At 42.9% G+C, this 16,970-nt stretch overlaps 1 protein-coding gene across 3 annotated transcripts in view; it reads left to right on the top strand.

The window, feature by feature from the left end:
- Fmn1 (formin 1) overlaps nt 1-16,970 on the top strand; it is a 370,006-nt gene that overhangs the window by 183,999 nt on the left and 169,037 nt on the right. For all 3 annotated transcript variants that reach the window (XM_057780542.1, XM_057780541.1, XM_057780543.1), the window contains 2 exons: nt 1,934-2,715; nt 6,081-6,231. In XM_057780542.1, the coding sequence (XP_057636525.1) occupies nt 1,934-2,715; nt 6,081-6,231 (933 nt within the window). The remainder of the gene's footprint in view (nt 1-1,933; nt 2,716-6,080; nt 6,232-16,970) is intronic.

Genomic DNA, 16,970 nt, shown 5'->3' with positions numbered 1-16,970 from the left:
GTCTTGACTTGTCAGTATTGATCGACTCAGCAATACTTGTCAATACACACCAATACTTGTCTTGGAAATGCGTTTAGTGAGGAACAGCAGTATGAAGTTGTGACAAAACTAAAGTAATCACAGAAATGAAAATAAAACGTTGGTGCGTAATTTCCAAGGAGAAATTGCAGTAGGGTGTAGGAGAGATGGAGAGAGGAGTGATGGGTCTGGAATGATGCTGAAACAAAGGTAACCTTAGCTACACAGCTGGATGAAGCTTCGAGTTGTTTGCAGGTACTTGGTAGTAGAACACATGAAAATTGAGCGTATTATTGCATTTGTAGTATATTTGCTTATATTGATGACTTCAGCTTTTCCTACTCTTATGCCTTCATTCATCCAAAGTGTTATTGGAAAATTCACAAAAATAAGAATTTACGAAGCTCTTATTCTAACGCCATCACTATTAACACCTGATTTGCATCAATCATCTCATTTTATTATCGAAAACAAAACATACAAGACAAGAAATGTCTCACTGTTACCTCTACTTCACAAATGAAGAAACAGCTAGGGTAAAGCACAGACCTAGGGAGCAGCAATGTTAACCATGGGATAGTGTGGATCTAGACTCAGATTGCTACCCATCCACCCTGCTGCACATTCTAGTGCTGCTCTCTCCACTTCCTTTAGAGTTTCCCCGGGGCTACCATGTTTAGGAATGGGAAGATTATCCGTCAGAAACTTTTGTCTCTAATTTCTCCTGCTGCTTGGGGATTGATTTGTCAGAATCAATACTGGGAAAATTTGAACCTAGTTAAAAAATAGGTAAAAATGAATCTCAGTGAAGGCAGAAGGCTCCCCTTTTTATTTAACCTTGCTGACTAGATCATTAAGCACATTTCTTTATTGTATGTAGCTGTTTTTCTAGATATCTGTGGGCTGAGGTTACAGCAAAGAAAGACTTGATTGGCCATTAAGCAAGGCCCTTGAGACAGAGAGTGTGTATTTGACTGTTTCCGCCATTTTATCCATCTTCCTTTCCAATGCGGTGCTCACTGCTGGGGTACAGAAATAGAGATGTCATCCAGTGTCCTCTGATGGCATCCAGTGGAGCTAATTATCTGGATGAGGGCCAGCAGTGAGAAATAGACCCAAACAGCCATACTGGTCAGCTTTTATCTGGAAACTTAAAAAAAAAAAAAAAAAAACAGACAATAAAAAATACCGTTGCTCATCCCCATACCTCCTGTTTCTGCAGCAGTGCTGTGGAAAGCTGATGGGGTAGGCTCTCTAAGGAACACAGAGAACAGCAGCCACACACCAGCGCAAGCTCTGGATGGCCTCCCTCCCCCGCATTCTTTTCTTATTCTCAATCCACACCAAAGGCTATAAAAGATACATTCAAGCATGTCCAAACCTCTATCAAATTAATTTCTTCTACATTCGATTTAAAATTGAGTGAAAATTCTTAAGTAGAAAATTTTCTCTAAACTTTAACTCATGACAGTAATCTCCCATAAACTCAGACAGGATGAGGTTTTCCAGGAGCGCCTAGATATTTAGTTGTCTGGAAAATTCTGAGATGAAGATTTGTACCCTATTGGATTCTTGAACAAATGTCTCTATTTCTCTGCATTACATAGGCTATATTTTAAGACAGTGGTTCTTAACCTGTGGGTTGCTATCCTTTTGACAAACCTCTATCTCCAAAAGTATTTGCATTGCAATTTATAACAATAGCAAAAGTATAGTTATGAAATTGCAACAAAAATAATTTTATTTTTGAGCATCACTACAACATGAGGAACTTATTAAAGGGCCACAGCATTAGGAAGGTTGAGAACCACTGCTTTAAAGAGCACATCCACACATTCATGGTACTGTTGAATGCCTACTAGACATTTGTTATCATTAAATTCTTACTTTCTGATTGATTTTTTTTTCCTTGCAGGCTCAATTTGAACTCAAGACATTTCACATCCGGGGTGAGCATGCATTAATAACAGCAAGGCTTGAAGAAACCATTGAAAATCTCAAGCAACAGTTAGACCACCGCTGGGGAGGAGGATGTGAAGAGATGAGAGACGCCTGCATCTCCACCGATGACGACTGCCCCCCAAAGGCCTTCAGAAATGTGTGCATCCAGACAGACAGAGAGACGTTCCTGAAGCCCTGTGAAGGTGAAAACAAGGCAACCAGAAATAACCAGATAGTACCCAAGAAGTTGAATATCTCGTTAACCCAGCTCTCTCCCACAAAAGACAGCAAAGACAGCCATGCACCTCTTCAGACAGAGGAGGGCATCTTGTCTAGTCAGCAGAAGAAATCACCTCCTCCCTCCATACCTCCTCCTCCTCCCATCCCTCCCCCTCCACCTCTCCCCACTGGACTTGGACCTTTGCCACCACCAGCACCACCCATATCACCTGTGAGTGCTGGGCCACCACCACCACCTCCTCCACCTCCTCCACCACCTCCCTTGCCACCAAGTGCTGGACCTCCGCCACCTCCTCCCCCACCACCACTCCCTAATGTGATGGCTCTCCCTAACAGTGGGGGGCTTCCTCCTCCTCCCCCTCCTCCTCCTCCCCCAGGACTTGCACCCCCACCTCCTCCTGGACTCTCCTTTGGACTCAGCTCTTCTTCTAGCCAGTGTCCTCGTAAACCAGCCATCGAGCCCAGCTGTCCCATGAAGCCTTTGTATTGGACTAGAATACAAATAAGTGATAGGAGGTAAGCTCACCCTTGACCCATTCTTGGTTGCAAACTCACAGGATTCTTCCCAAGTGCTGTTTCATTATGGGCAGTTCAATATTTACATTGGGTAGCACCCATTCTTAAACTTAATATGTTGAATGCCTTGCGTACACAAGCTTAGAGTGCCGGGGGTTGGGGTGGATAGTCTTTGCAAACTCCTCTGGGAGGATGTGTTGAGTATGTCCTCATCAAGGTAAGTGTTCCATTTCATGGACTGGAGAAGAGTCCAGGTCTAGGCGAGGGCCATCTCTAACACCACTGTATTAGTTGAGATCTTATAAAGAAATTGGAGCAGTCTCTCGGCGCTGTTAGTCACTGAGGGTTACTACAATATCTTTTATGATAGATACCCTTTCTTAGTTTTTGATAACCAGACTTGTCATCTGGTGTCAGTCATTTCTTTTCTATCAATCACTATGAAAAATACCTGAGAAAAATGTGAAAGAATTTATTTTGGCTTATGGTCTCAGAGATTCGAGTCTTATCATGCCAGTGAGGGTGTAGCACAGTGGGGTAGCTCATCTCCTGGGCTGGAAAGAGAGAAACAGATCATACCAGAAACCTCCTTTATTCCATCTGGGCGTGAGCCTGTGGGATAATGTACTCATATTCAGGGCTGATCTTCCCACCCTTGGTTAATTCTCTTTGAAAAGGTCCCTGCAAATACCTTCAAAGCATCACTAATCTGTAGGGGCTTCAGTTGAATCTGGATATTTAGCAGTTACGGGTATGCTTTTCATTTTCTGGTAAAAATGCTGAGATGGTTGAGTTATTCATTGGTTAGAGCAGAAGAGAGTCTTAAAATATAACTCCCCTCTTTGAACTCTGTTCATAAGACTTCTTTTACAGCTGTATTCATGCTTTGCTTCCAAAGAAGTAGCATGTGTGGAGAGCTGGTGTGGAGAGAACCTTTCATTGTGAATGGTGTTGAATAGGACCTATAAGGCAGAAAGTCGTGATGACTTGGAAACCGCCATCCAAAAAAGTTAGACTTAGATTTCTTGCTTTATTTCTGAATCTCTTGGGAGGACAATGAGAGAAATATTGACTTGTTTCTTGACCACTTTCTAGATTTGAAAATTGTTTGCAAAGAATGTATAATGATAATAATAATAATAGAACTACATTTTAAAAGCTTATTCCCCAATTCAAAATGGTGGTACTGAAATTTTCAAGCTTTTGTAAAATTCTTCTCAAGGAAGGCAAGACAAGTAAACAAAATAACATATAGTTCACAATTATTTTAAAAAAAAAAAAGGAAACCACTGTAAGAGCAGGGGAAATACCACCAACGCAGGCATGTGATGAACAGAGTTGATGATGTATTTCATATTGTCCCAAGTCCTCCTGCCAAAAACTAAGGGTCAAGAGTTTACTTGTGGAAATTTCTAGATGTATTTATTTATTGCTGATAAAAGTGTTTTATAATTTCCCAAATGAATGGTTTAAAAAAAAGAAGATGATCCTAAAATAGTTCCCAACACTAACACTAATGTGCTAGTTTGCCATTTCTCATTCGAGATTTAGATATTTCCTAAGAGATGATTTCCCAGAATATTTGAGTTGCGTTTCTTTATGAGTGCTCTCAGCTCATTGCAGTCACTCGCCAGTGATGAATCCCACCTGGGAGCCCTGGACCTGCTTGTTCTGACCGCACATGGAACTGGCTCACACCTGTTTCTCACTTGTGTGCCTTCACTTCATCCCCCCAAGAGACGTCATGAGCAACCAAAGCTATAGGCCTAGCATCATAAAACCTCATGCTGGGAGGACGGGCCCTTCATCCACTGTTCAAGGAAGAGTAAATGAGAATTGAGGAAAATCATTGATTTTTTTTCTCTTGTCATTTTCTACTTTTTTTTTTTTTTTTTTTTTTAATGGAAAACAGTCAAACACACAAGCTTACATTAGTTACATTGGTTGGGCAGGTTCTGCACACATCACCAATCCAGTGCTTCACTTTCAAATGAAATGACAACTAGATGAACAGGACATTAGGCGTGACTGACTTGATGGATGTGTCGGCCTTGTCTCCTCTGTGATGTGTTAAGACCACAGCATGGCCACTTCCTGCCAATGTGACACATTCGGGTTCTTTCTTCACGAGTCCCTCAATAAAAATTTTATACCTCTGAGCCCAACTGCTTTGAGTATGAAAATCATGATTTGGTACCAAATCATTTAATAATATAACAAATGTGTTTATTCTATGTGAAGTAGACTATATAGTATATTATATAAACTTAACTTTATTTTTAGTTTTAATTGAAACAAAAATATATATTGAAACAAAGGTAAATACTGTTAGGTGTTATGGATCATTCGTGCCATGCTCACGTATTTGAAAAATCAATATAGAAGAAATTTACCTTTTCTTTCTTTCTGGCATTAATAGTAACTTGAGAAAGGATTTCAATTCCACCAATGTGCAGAAGGCACATGCCAGCTCATAGAGGGTTCTGATATATTTGATTTCTGGCAGCTGCTTGTTCACTGCTTCATAACAGATTATTTCTGGAAAATAAAATACAAATTCCCCGTGGATGCTTTAGTTAAAATCCCCATGGGGGCAGGGGGAATGATGCACGACAAGATTTCATGGTTTTGTGTGGCAGATGAGCAGCCGACTGGTCATGTGTTAAAGCCTTTGGACTGAGATGGCCTGATTCAATCCTGAAAACTGTCTTTAAAATCCCAAAGGGAAGGGGGCGGCACATCTTTACCTTCCTGTTCCATTTCCAATCCTCTGAAGAATGACTTTGGCTCTGTGGGAGTAGGATGCTTGCAGTCCAGTCTGATAACTTGAATTTGATTGCAGGGTCCCGGGTGGTGGAAGCAATGAAATTGCCCTCTGACCTGCACAGGCATACCAAGGCCCGCGTGTCTTTTCCCCCACATATATATCTCTCCTATACGTGCGTATATGCACATGATGAATAAGTAAACTATAATACGTTTTTAAGAACGTCCTTGCCTCTGTATAGAACTGATTTTTCCCTTCTGCCTCCTGGTGATGCTATTTTCGTCTTCTTGACATGCCACAGCCGAGACAGGAGCGGTTTGCACAGCCGAAAACATCAACCGCAGAAATTCTAGTCCTAAGGGCCTTCTCCAGAGCTCTTGTGCTGAACTAACGACCATCGTAGTTTTTGTATGTTTACATGGATATGTAGGTTAAAATATCCTGTTACATATTTCGACTTCTAAAATGTGTGACATGAGAACCTTTTATCCAAGCATTACCAGGGTTTGACATTTGTTAAAAAGTGCATTAGAGAAAGATTTCATCATATTAGACTATTTCCTCTTCCTACGGTTAACTTGATGCTTTCTCTTTCAAGCCAAGATGCCACACCAACTTTATGGGACTCCTTAGAAGAACCTCACATCAGGGACACCAGTGAGTTTGAATATTTATTCTCCAAAGACACAACTCAACAGAAGAAAAAACCCCTGTCAGAGAGCTATGAGAAGAAGAACAAAGTCAAAAAGGTACTGTGCAATCATCACTGTAATCATAGACATATGGGAATTCCCTCATCCTGCTGGTTGCTGCTCTTTCCCAAAAAGATAATCTAAGCTTAGATGGCAAAAGGATCCAGTTAGTTTAAGAAACCTAGGCTTGCTGTTTTGGTTTTATCTTCGGAATTTTGAAATGTCATTCTGAACTATTGTCTGTGTTAGTTAAGGTTACTGTTGCTGTGATGAAACGCCATGACCAAAGAAACGTGTGGAAGAGAGGATTTATTAGTCTCATGCTTCCTTGTCCCTCACTGTTCATCATTAACGGAAGTTGGGACAGGGACTCAGATGGGGAAGGAACCTGGAGACAGGAGCTGATGTAGAGGCCATGGAGGAGTGTTGCCTACTAGTTTGCCCCACATGGCTTGCTCATCTTGCTTTCTTATAGAACCCAGGACCACTAGCCTGGAGTGACCCCACCTGCAATGAGCTGGCTCTCCTACATTGATCACTAATTAAGAAAATGCCCTCAGATTGCCTATTGCTGGATCTTATGAAGGCATCTTCTCAACTGAGGCTCCCTTCTCTCCAGTGACCCTGGCTTGTGTCGAGTTGACATAAAACTAGCCAGCACAACTATAGTCATTAATTCTATTAAAAATGTATTTAAATTGCTGTTAGTGAAAGTCTTTTGTATTCCACCCGAAAAATAGATCTCACAGGACTGTGGTGATTGCTCAGTTGGTAAAGTACCTTGTCAATAAACATGAGGATCTGAATTTGATCCCCGGGGGATCTAAAAAGTAATATGTAGAGTGAGTGCCTGTAATACTGGCACTAGAAAGACAGAGATAGGAGGATCCCTGGGGCTTGATGACCAGCCAGTATAGTCAACTCTAGTTCAGCGGGAAACCCTGTCTCAAAAACTAAGGTGTAGAGTAGCTAATGAAGACACCACAGTCAAGACTCTGACTTCTAAACGCATGTACACAAAGGTTTCTGTGGACTCACTCATGCATACATAAATATGTGTGTATACCTGCAAATTTATCTCATTCATAGAACCGGTTTATTAGACTCTATGGCAGAGGGCAGTGTTCTAAGTCTGTGCTCGAATGTGATAACAAGCAAAATGGAATGTTCTGTCCTTTACACTAGCTATTTTTCTTCCGTAGCTACTAAATATGGAGACAGTACGTTCTATTGGACAGCTCTTTGTAAATATTAGCAATGTGTGAGAGGGAGAAAAATCAACCCTAAAATGGTTATTGCCCTGTGGAGTTTAACCGTCATTAATTAATACAAGCAAACCTTGGCAATCCTACAGTAGAGCAAGGTGAGAGAATCGGCATAGGCAAGGGGCCGGTGGGATCTGCACTTTTAAATGATGTTTTCAAGGCAAGTCCCATTGGGAAGATAGCTTCTGGGTAAGAGCATGAGGATTTAAAAGCCAAAAGCCGCTAGTCATCTGTAGACCAACTTTGCCATCATCAAGCAATCAGGCAGACGTGAGGCCCCATCATACCCCAGCTAAGCACTGTGACCCAAGGAAAGGTGCCAGCCCTTGCTCTCTCCTAATCCCTGAGTTGTAGTACAAGATAACATCTGCTATGGTGTAGTAAATCTCCCAAAGGCCCATTTGGTAAAACTTTGGTTCCCAGGGTGGTACTACTGGCACCTTTAGGATACAGTGCCAGTAGAAGGTCCCTAAGTCATTGAGGACATACGCTCAATAGGATTGTAGGACGCCCAGTCTCTCATCACTTTCATTCGGCACATGAGGTGGGCAGAGAAGTTGGGTCTGCCGTGTTCTCCTACCCTGATAATGCTGCCTTTGTCAAGGGCCTGAAGCAAAAAAGACACAGGATTTTGTCATAGAACACATGGAATAATGGGTAAAAATAAGCCCTTTCTCTTTCTACATTATTTGCTTCAGGAATCCTCAGATATCTTGTTATTGTGCACAAAAGCTGGCTAATACAAGAGCCTCACATCAAGCCCTTCTGTGATAATGACATGAGTTCATGTTGTACGTGGTCTGTGGTATGCGATCAGTCCACATTCTCTGATGTCTGCTGGTCACATTCTGTGGTGGTTTGCTATGGCCATGGGATGGCTGCTATGGCCATGGGATGTGCTGGCCACATTCTATGGTGGTTGCCATGGCCGTCTGATGGCTGCTGGCCACATTCTATGGTGGTTTCCTATGGCCATGTGATGGTTTGCTGTGGCCATGTGTTGTGCTGGCCACGTTCTATGGTGGTTCGTAAGGCCGCTGCCATTTTCACAGCTCCTCTGCCTTGTTCTGTTAGCAGCAGAGTGGTGCTAAGGGCTTGGTGAGCCCTGGTTCAGTTGCCGATTGGCTCTGTGAACTTGGAGGGAGTGGTTGTCTTCCTTCTCATATTTTCTCTTTCCTAGAAAATATAACTGTCAGTACCCAATCTACTTGGCCAGAGTGCTCTGAAGCCTATGGTGATCTGAGAAAGTTTCAAGTGTGTGTCAGACGGTGTTCCTGTCATCCATACTTCCTTCTTATATTACGTGGTGGGTCGGGTCTCACATGTCAGTTCATACTCCCTGTTCTGCTACAAACATAATTATATTACATGAAATGGGCTGCAACTTACAGAAGAAAAACCAGACATTCCCGATTGTAGTTTTCTGATCCAAATTAAATTTTCCCATGGACCTAAAACCATGATCAACAATATTCATCCATAAAGTACACTAGAAATATTCTGTCATGAGAAAAATGTGATCCCAATAATTAGATATGGTAATGAATCATTTTTTCTTTTTTTAAACTTTTAGTTGTGTGTATGTGTTTGTGTATGCATTTCTCTGTGTGTGTATGTGTGTGTGTATGTGTGTGTGTGTGTGTGTGCATTTGTCTGTGTAAAAGTCTGTACCTGTGGAGGCTGGAAGAGGGCCTTGGATCCCCGGGAACTGGAGTTGCAGGAGGTGTGGGCTCTCCGACATGGGTGCTAGCGTTTAAACCCAAGCTCACTGGAAAAACAGCAAGTGCTCTTAAACACTGATCCATTTCTCTAGTCCACAGAATGAATCTTTTAAGAGTACATATTACACAGAACAACTGAGGTTCTTCTGTAAGAACAGTACCAGGCAAGAAGTCACTGACAAACCTTGAAATGGATTCCAGGAAAGTTAGATTCTTACTTAATGCGGGGGTTGGGGAGAGGGACAGTCTGGCTTTTTAGATGCCATCTGTCACTATAAGAAAGGCAGAAGGAAAATCCCTACACTCCTACGATGCCCTCAGTTTACCTCTGCCAGCAAATCTTCTCTAACTAATCAGAAACTCTCCAAGTATTGTCTTGTGCAATATCATATTAAATTCTTCTGTGTTCTCCATTTCTTCTTCAATTGTATTGCTCTGTTTTATTTCTCTCTGGATGTTTTGGTAACATGTTGTTTCCTCCAAAAATGAATTATTTCTGTTTTGGAAATGAATATTTGTTTTCAAATCCATTAACATTTGGTCATTCATTCTAGTTTCTTATCTCCTAATTGTGTGCCCATTCAACAGTTGACTTTAATTAAGGCCATTAGTCCTTGATAATTTGTTTTGTTGCTTAGTCTAAAGGAAGGATGTGCTTCCTTTGAACTCTGCAAGTTTGCTCCTTGGTGAGGTTCCGTTACCCCACAGAACCTACGTGCATGTGTGCAATGTTTGAGAGTTCGCCACAAATGGAGCCAAACAACCTGGGTCCAGTGGACTTCCCAGGAGGGGTGGTGTTTGGAGTTTTCAGTGAACTTTGTAGCCACCTTAAGTTGAGGTTCCAAATTGTAAAGAAAGTAAAAAGCTAAACCAATGCCAGAAGACTGCAAACCTGACCCTTTTAGCCTGCTCAGTGGCCGAATTGCAAACATCAAGATGGAGCCCTTGGTCTCTTCTAAAGTCAGATGTCTGTTTTCCTTTCTTCTGAAGTGAAGATGAATGTGGCTTTTTAGAGAACTTTCAGCTTGGGGGGCCAAATCCTTCAGCATAATCATGAGATAGTTCCCATATGAGAGGACCTCAAGGACATGCGTCAAATAGGCCTTTTTATAATGCCTAAACTGGAGGCAGAACCGTGTGTGTTGGGTATTGAAACATCTAGCTTTTTGAATTCTGGAAGGAGAGGCTCAGCTAACATCGAGGCAGAAATGTACAAATCTCATAAGTAAACCTGTGTATTCCACATGTATGCTTCAGAAATAATGAACTTTATTGTCCAGTCTGCTGAACTCGGGGGAGAACTTCTAATGTCAAACTTTACAATAGTGATTACATTTCCCGTTGTTGATCTTGTCTTACACTAAGACACACATGAATTCTCAAACTGGACAGTAATCTTGTTCTCTCCAATCAACAGTCTAAGGATTAAAAGGAAACCCACTCGTAGTGTGGTTCCATTCTCTCATCAGGACATAGAAACCAAGGCTGAAGGGACTTCTAGGACTTTGAGCCTCTCGAACTGAGAAAATGGTACTGCCGAGCATGGGAGAGGACTTGCAAGATCTTCAGCACATGTCTGCAGTTCCCTCTTTAATTCAGCACACTGTTGATAGCCATAGTTCTCGCTGAGACGATTGAAGCTGATGGACAGGAACAGCTGATGCTAGAGGAGCAAAGACAAGCTACACTTGGTGAAGTCTACACTGTTTCTTTTCATTGTGAGATTATCCAAAGTGTTCTTTAGTATTCTATTGAGGGGGAGGGGGGATTCAAACTCCTGAAGAAAAATATGTGCCTTTTGTACAATTAAGGCAAAGAAACACATAGATTTCAAGTGTATTGTTTCCCTTGAGTCAATCCATTGACTTTTTTATATTAACTATAAAAATAATCCTAGGCAGGACACTTTGCACACTCAGGTGTTTGCCATCTTCATTGTCACATCAGGCCCATCAGCCACTACAAACACAGCAGGAACCAAACTGAGAACCAGAGCACATAACACAACAATTGACAATATCATCACCACTAGGTACAGTCCATTCTGAGCACACTGCCTTCCCACATCAACCTTTTCTGTATAAAACTGAGAATAGCGACTTTCTAAAATGACTATTATGGGAATAAAAGGAAATTATAATTATGAAAATACTTGTAGGTGTTAATGTTAATCTCTTGTTTTATAAACTACTGTCATGTCAAAGGTTTGGGAAGAAGATATTGCCAGGTGTGTTGACACACACTTGTAATCATAGTACCTGGGAAACTGAAGCAAGAGGACCATAGGTTTGAAGCTACACTGGCCTATATGAGACTGTTTTTTTTGTTTTGTTTTGTTTTTGTTTTTGTTTTTGTTTTTGTTTTTTTAAAAAAGCCTTAAAAAGAATCTAGAGCCTGCTGGTGGTGGCACAAGCTTTAATCCCATCACTCGGGAGGCAGAGGTAGGTAGATCCCTGAGTTCGAGGCTAGCCTGGTCTACAAGAGCTAATTCCAGGATAGCTAGGAATGTTACACAAAGAAATCCTGTCTTGGGAAAACACACACGCACGCACGCACACACACACACACACACAAGAATGTAGAACATCTCCGGACCATTCTTGTGTTCCATTATTTATAGCTGCATTCCACAATTTCCTGTAATGACACATTCTGGCATTAAGCACTTCATCTCAGGTTGGCTTGCGTTCTCTTTCTTGCACTGTAAAATAAGTGTTTACACTGTTAGTGCACCCGTGTTTACACTCTCCCTAAGTTACATTTGTTCCCGAGCAAGAAGGTCAGCGCTCTGACTGGCTTCCAAGTGTCTGTCTCTATTGTCAGAGCCTCTTTCTCTTGGCCTCTGTCAAGGAGGTCACTACTTTTTGATAAGCTTCCCAGTTATGTTCTAAGCTTGCCTGACAGGAAATCTGTGAGACCCGCCAATATCCTTCTGCTCTTGAGATGCTGTGATCTGACTTTGAATTATGAATCATCTCTGTTTGTTTCCTCTTCTGTGAGATGTATGAAAGCATTCTCCTCCCTCGGTCTCCTTCATAGATATTTCTTAAGAATTAATGAGATACTGGCTACTTTCTCTGAGCCCTTTTGGAGGAGATGGGCTGGGATGGCTCAGTAGATGATATTCTGTTGAAACTTTCTGGTGCCAAGATCCTTCAGCCTTGATTGTAATTTGGTCACTTTGGCGAGGATTGAGGCTTCAATGCTCAAACCCAGACTTTGTGTCTCATTGTAGTGGGGAGGGGAGAAGGGCGAAAAGAGAGCATTGCTTGGAACCCCGGACATAAATTTATAGGGTTTTTATAACCTGTTGCCCTTCCAAGTTTATATTACTCCAGCTTTTGTAACAAAGCTAATTCTCTGCGCTGCCTTGGGAAGGTATGTGTGTTATTTCCCCCCTCAGCGTGAGGATAAGTTGGCACCTCCTTAACATTTCTCCTGTGTTTGATAACTGCGTTGAGTTATTGTGTCCCGAATGCCCATGTGTTGGTCTGCGTCCTGGGACTATTAGTACTGTTTCCAGATCCCGAGTAGACCTGGAATGATCAATGCTTTTTCTGTTCTGCAGTTAACTAACCCCTGACTAGCCAGATTTACCCAAAGTGAGAGCCTCTTCTGGACAGGCACCAGCAGAACTCTACTACCTTATGGTTTTTATTTAGGATTGAGATGACCCCCAAAGTTGGTTTGCACACCTACTTCACCTGCTTGTTTTTAGAAAGTGGGAAAAAACTTATATATGGCTATCGGTATTTCTTTCAGAATATTGAATCTAAGTATTGTCTTGGGAGTTCAGCTATGTTTCTAAGGTTGGCCATTAAAAGAATAATTTAATCTGGCTTCATAACTCAGGCCAGCTTGTCATCAATCACTACCTCCCAGAAGCCACAAGAGGGCACCTTAGAATGAGACTCACAGCTAAGTGTCTCCTATTGCACAGGGATGGAAGCCCAGGAGGCCAAATTTCACATCCCATTATCCCACGTTCTCAGAGCCAAGTGCGTATTAGAAAAGCTCCTAAGTGTCTGCAGAGTGAAAGCCATTCCTAAACAGAGCTGCAGAGCTTGGAATGAATGACTGCAGTCTGGAGTGGATGAAGTATGGGACTCAGCTCCTTTGGAGCTAATTCCATTTCAGAACCTATCCCGTCTCTCCCATCTCTTTAAAATCTATATAAAGACAGGGAAGAGTTATTTGAATATACACTTGGGGCTCATCTAATTAAAAAGTACAAGGTGTGATTAGATTCCCGAAGCTATACTAGGAGAAAGCCAGTTAAATATGCAGTGTAAATACAGTGCTCTTTGTTTTGTTTGTGTAACCTGAGCCTCATTCATTTACCCTAAGTGTCTAAGATGATAGCCACAACTAGAGCTGCAGAAGGGATGTGGCCCAGTGGCCATACTGGAGTATGATGGTGGCAGCAATTCTTCCAGTTTCCAGATCTAAAGAAGTCTATTCAAGATGGGAAAGTAATAAGAAAGATCCTACCCATGTACTTAAGTTACAACCCCAGTTCATGTGGATGCTACGCAGGGCACACCCTTGTGCAGGTAAAGGCACCAATGACCTTTTCACATGCACAGCTACCGATGCCCCCGGCAAATGCTTATTATGGTCAGAAGAAATCTCGATGACTTTGTATTTGGGGGGATATTTTCCAGGTGAAGATGATCATGAAAACTCTGACTAGTTTCAGTCATGACGCTAAGAGGGTTTTTTTTTTTTTTTTCGAGACAGGGTTTCTCTGTAGCTTTTTGGTTCCTGTCCTGGAACTAGCTTTTGTAGACCAGGCTGGCCTCGAACTCACAGAGATCTGCCTGCCTCTGCCTCCCGAGTGCTGGGATTAAAGGCGTGCACCACCACTGCCCAGCTCGCTAAGAGTTTTTTTAACAATAGTTTGGTTGCTCGGTGTATATTAACTTAGTTAATTCCACAAGAGCTTAGGAAGATGGTTCCTGTCATTAGTCCCGTTTGCCAATGGGGAAACTAGAGTATCGAGGGGTCAGGTGCCACACAGCCTGATGTCACACAGCTCATAAGTAGCAGACCAAGGATCGTTCAGGGCTGCGTTCATAATTATGTGAAAACCAATGCATTCATCTAAGTACAACGTTGACTTCAGGTCCACTTGGCAAAGTTCAAATCCTATTTCCAGTCATTATAGAGTCATTGTAGACTGCCTTGCTGTCCGTATTTACGGTGTGTAGTTCTGACTGGCGCCAAGAACCAAATCCTGGACGAGGCCGTGTAACAACTATCTCACCAATGTCAACGGATGCTCTTCCATTTGAAGGCTTCTGAGGCTCAACTGGCTACTCTGCCGATGATAAGAACACTTAGCATCCACCAGCTCTAATTTGACTTTCTGTGTGAGAGGGCAGCAAGACAAGGAACCCACAGAAACCACCATCTCAGCGCCCCTGGAGCATCCTGCAGACTCGGCTGCGCTAAACCTATGTGATGCTGTATGAGTCACAGGTACATGGGCCTCAGGAAGTAACTCTGATCTCAATAAGCCCTTCGTTTTTAACAGGCTTATTTTAAAATAAAGTTCCTTCAGGTACCGAGACATCAATTGGCAATCTTTGGAAAATCTCAATGCAGATTTGGGGCCAGAGAGCTTTTTGCCTTGAGGATGACTGACTAGGAGTTGGGTTTTTTGTTTGTTTGTTTGTTTTTTTAAATCACTTAGCTTTTGTAAGGAGCATAGCATCCGAAGAGGAAGTTTTAAACAACTCTTTCCAGGTACAAACTATCAGAACTTACCTGCATGTGGATACCTTGCCTCACAGACATTCGCAGTCAATTGGAGACTTGCCCAGCCAATGAACAGCAGAGATTATACTGCAAGCCGAGCTTGCAGACACACTTCTTCCTCTAAAGATGCGCTTTTCCTTCATCACAGCTGTCCTTATATACACAAAGTGCTTGGCAGCCACAGCCGTTGGTGAAATTGGTGTGCCTTCGCTAGACTGACCTAGCCCTTCATCACCCGACCATCCCTTAGAAGACTGCAGGTTCCAGAGGCCAAGAGTTCAGGTCACACCAGACAAAGCTGTCCATTTACTTCCGAGGGGCGTCTGGTTTAACGCCAGCACCACGGCCACACTTGTAATTTTTGATAAAATACCTTTGACCCAGTGCGTGATTTCATCTCGGCCCGACCTAAGTTCTCTCCAGCGGAGGCTAATTTGCATGGCTGTAAACACGGACCTTAACAAAGCTCACCCACTGCGATAAAAGCCGAAGCAACCTGAGACCGCGGGAAACTCCGAAATCCGCCTTTGGTAACCGAGGCTGACTCTGAGTCACGCTTCAGCCCGGGAGGCTGCCAGGGAGCAGCGGCTACGGAAATGTTATTCTGATGGATCTGATTAGAACTGCAAGGTTAGCCATGGTCAATTTAGAAAGACAGTATGAGAAGAAATCATGTGTACAGCCGTGTTCTGGGTCAGTGAGGCCGCGGCCAGAAGTCTGAAAAACCCTAGTTCTGCCAGGACCCTTATCAGATCTCCTCAGTGGGGTACAAATGGGATTGGAGGTTTAGGGGCCCTCCTGGGAAATGAATGACAAAGGGGATTGGGCTACCGATGAGTCACGCTTGCTTCCAGCTGGATTCCTTACCTGCCAGCCCATTTCAAGGTAGTGCTGGAGCTCCCGACTTGCCCGGGTCTCCTGGAGAACCACCTCCCATTCTCTGGGCACTGGCTAGAAGGTGGAAAGGCTGATTTGACAAGGCTGTGAGGCTCTCTGCTGACCCCCAGAAGCAGCCAGATGGAACCTACTGGGCATTTTGATCCCTTCCTTTACCACAACAGTGGTTTAATTGGGATCTGGCTCCAGGCCCTGGTTACAAAATAACCCGAGTTTTAGTGTTTTCATCTTCATTAATTAACTTTTATGCCAGGTGTCTTATTAAGTCACATTAAAATGTTTTGCATGTGTAAAATATCCTAGGTGAGAAGGGAGTCGTGAGAGCAATGGAGACCTAAGGTCCCAGATTTCATTCCCCATCTGGTTATCACACTGCTCTTCACTCCCTCCTAGACTCTGTCAACTTCCTCAGTCTGAGATAGTGGTTCTCAGCCTGGGGGCTGTGACTCCTTTAGGGGGGTCCAACGACCCTTTCCCAGGGGCTGCATATCAGACATTTACATTAAGATTCATAACAGTAGCAAAATTATAGTTATGAAGGTACAACGAAAATTGTGGAACTGCATTAAAGGGTCACAGAATCAGGAAGGCTGACAACCGCCGGCTTAGGACAAGCCTGGAACCCAGCTTTGAAGCATTACTCTTCACATGACTATTGCATTCTCGTCAGTTCTGGGGACTTACAGAGCTTCCGCCTGGGGTGTGGTTCTCCTTCTCTCTGTCCAGCTCAGGAACGGTACTTGTGACTTGCAACTTTGGGATAAGGCACATTAATGAACAACGAGAGATGCATTTAAAATGAGGTCAAAGAAAAGCCACAGTGCTTAAGCTGGGGCTTATTATAAATAGATCGCTCTGTGCCCTAATCTTACTAATGGAAAAACTGAGACAGTGCGATGATTGCTTGGAGAAGAATGTGATTCAAAATGCGGCGGTGAGATGCCTACAGCATGCTATGTTTAGAAGGCATTAGGAAGACACTGGAGAAACTGGGCCTTAGGATGCTTATGTGAGACTCAGCCTTGTAGGGGCTCAGCCATTGAATCACCACCTATGAAAGTCTTGGGCCTCTGAGACTGAATATGCATGGAGAAGGAGCTGGAACTCGGGGCAGCACCCAGTACCTATAGGCTGAGATCTGTGTGTCTGCCCA

Source organism: Chionomys nivalis, chromosome 9 (assembly GCF_950005125.1).
Source record: "Chionomys nivalis chromosome 9, mChiNiv1.1, whole genome shotgun sequence".
Classification (NCBI taxonomy): Eukaryota; Metazoa; Chordata; class Mammalia; order Rodentia; family Cricetidae; genus Chionomys; species Chionomys nivalis.
Note: the sequence above shows the minus strand (reverse complement) of the source record. Positions and strands in the feature narration are given on the sequence as shown.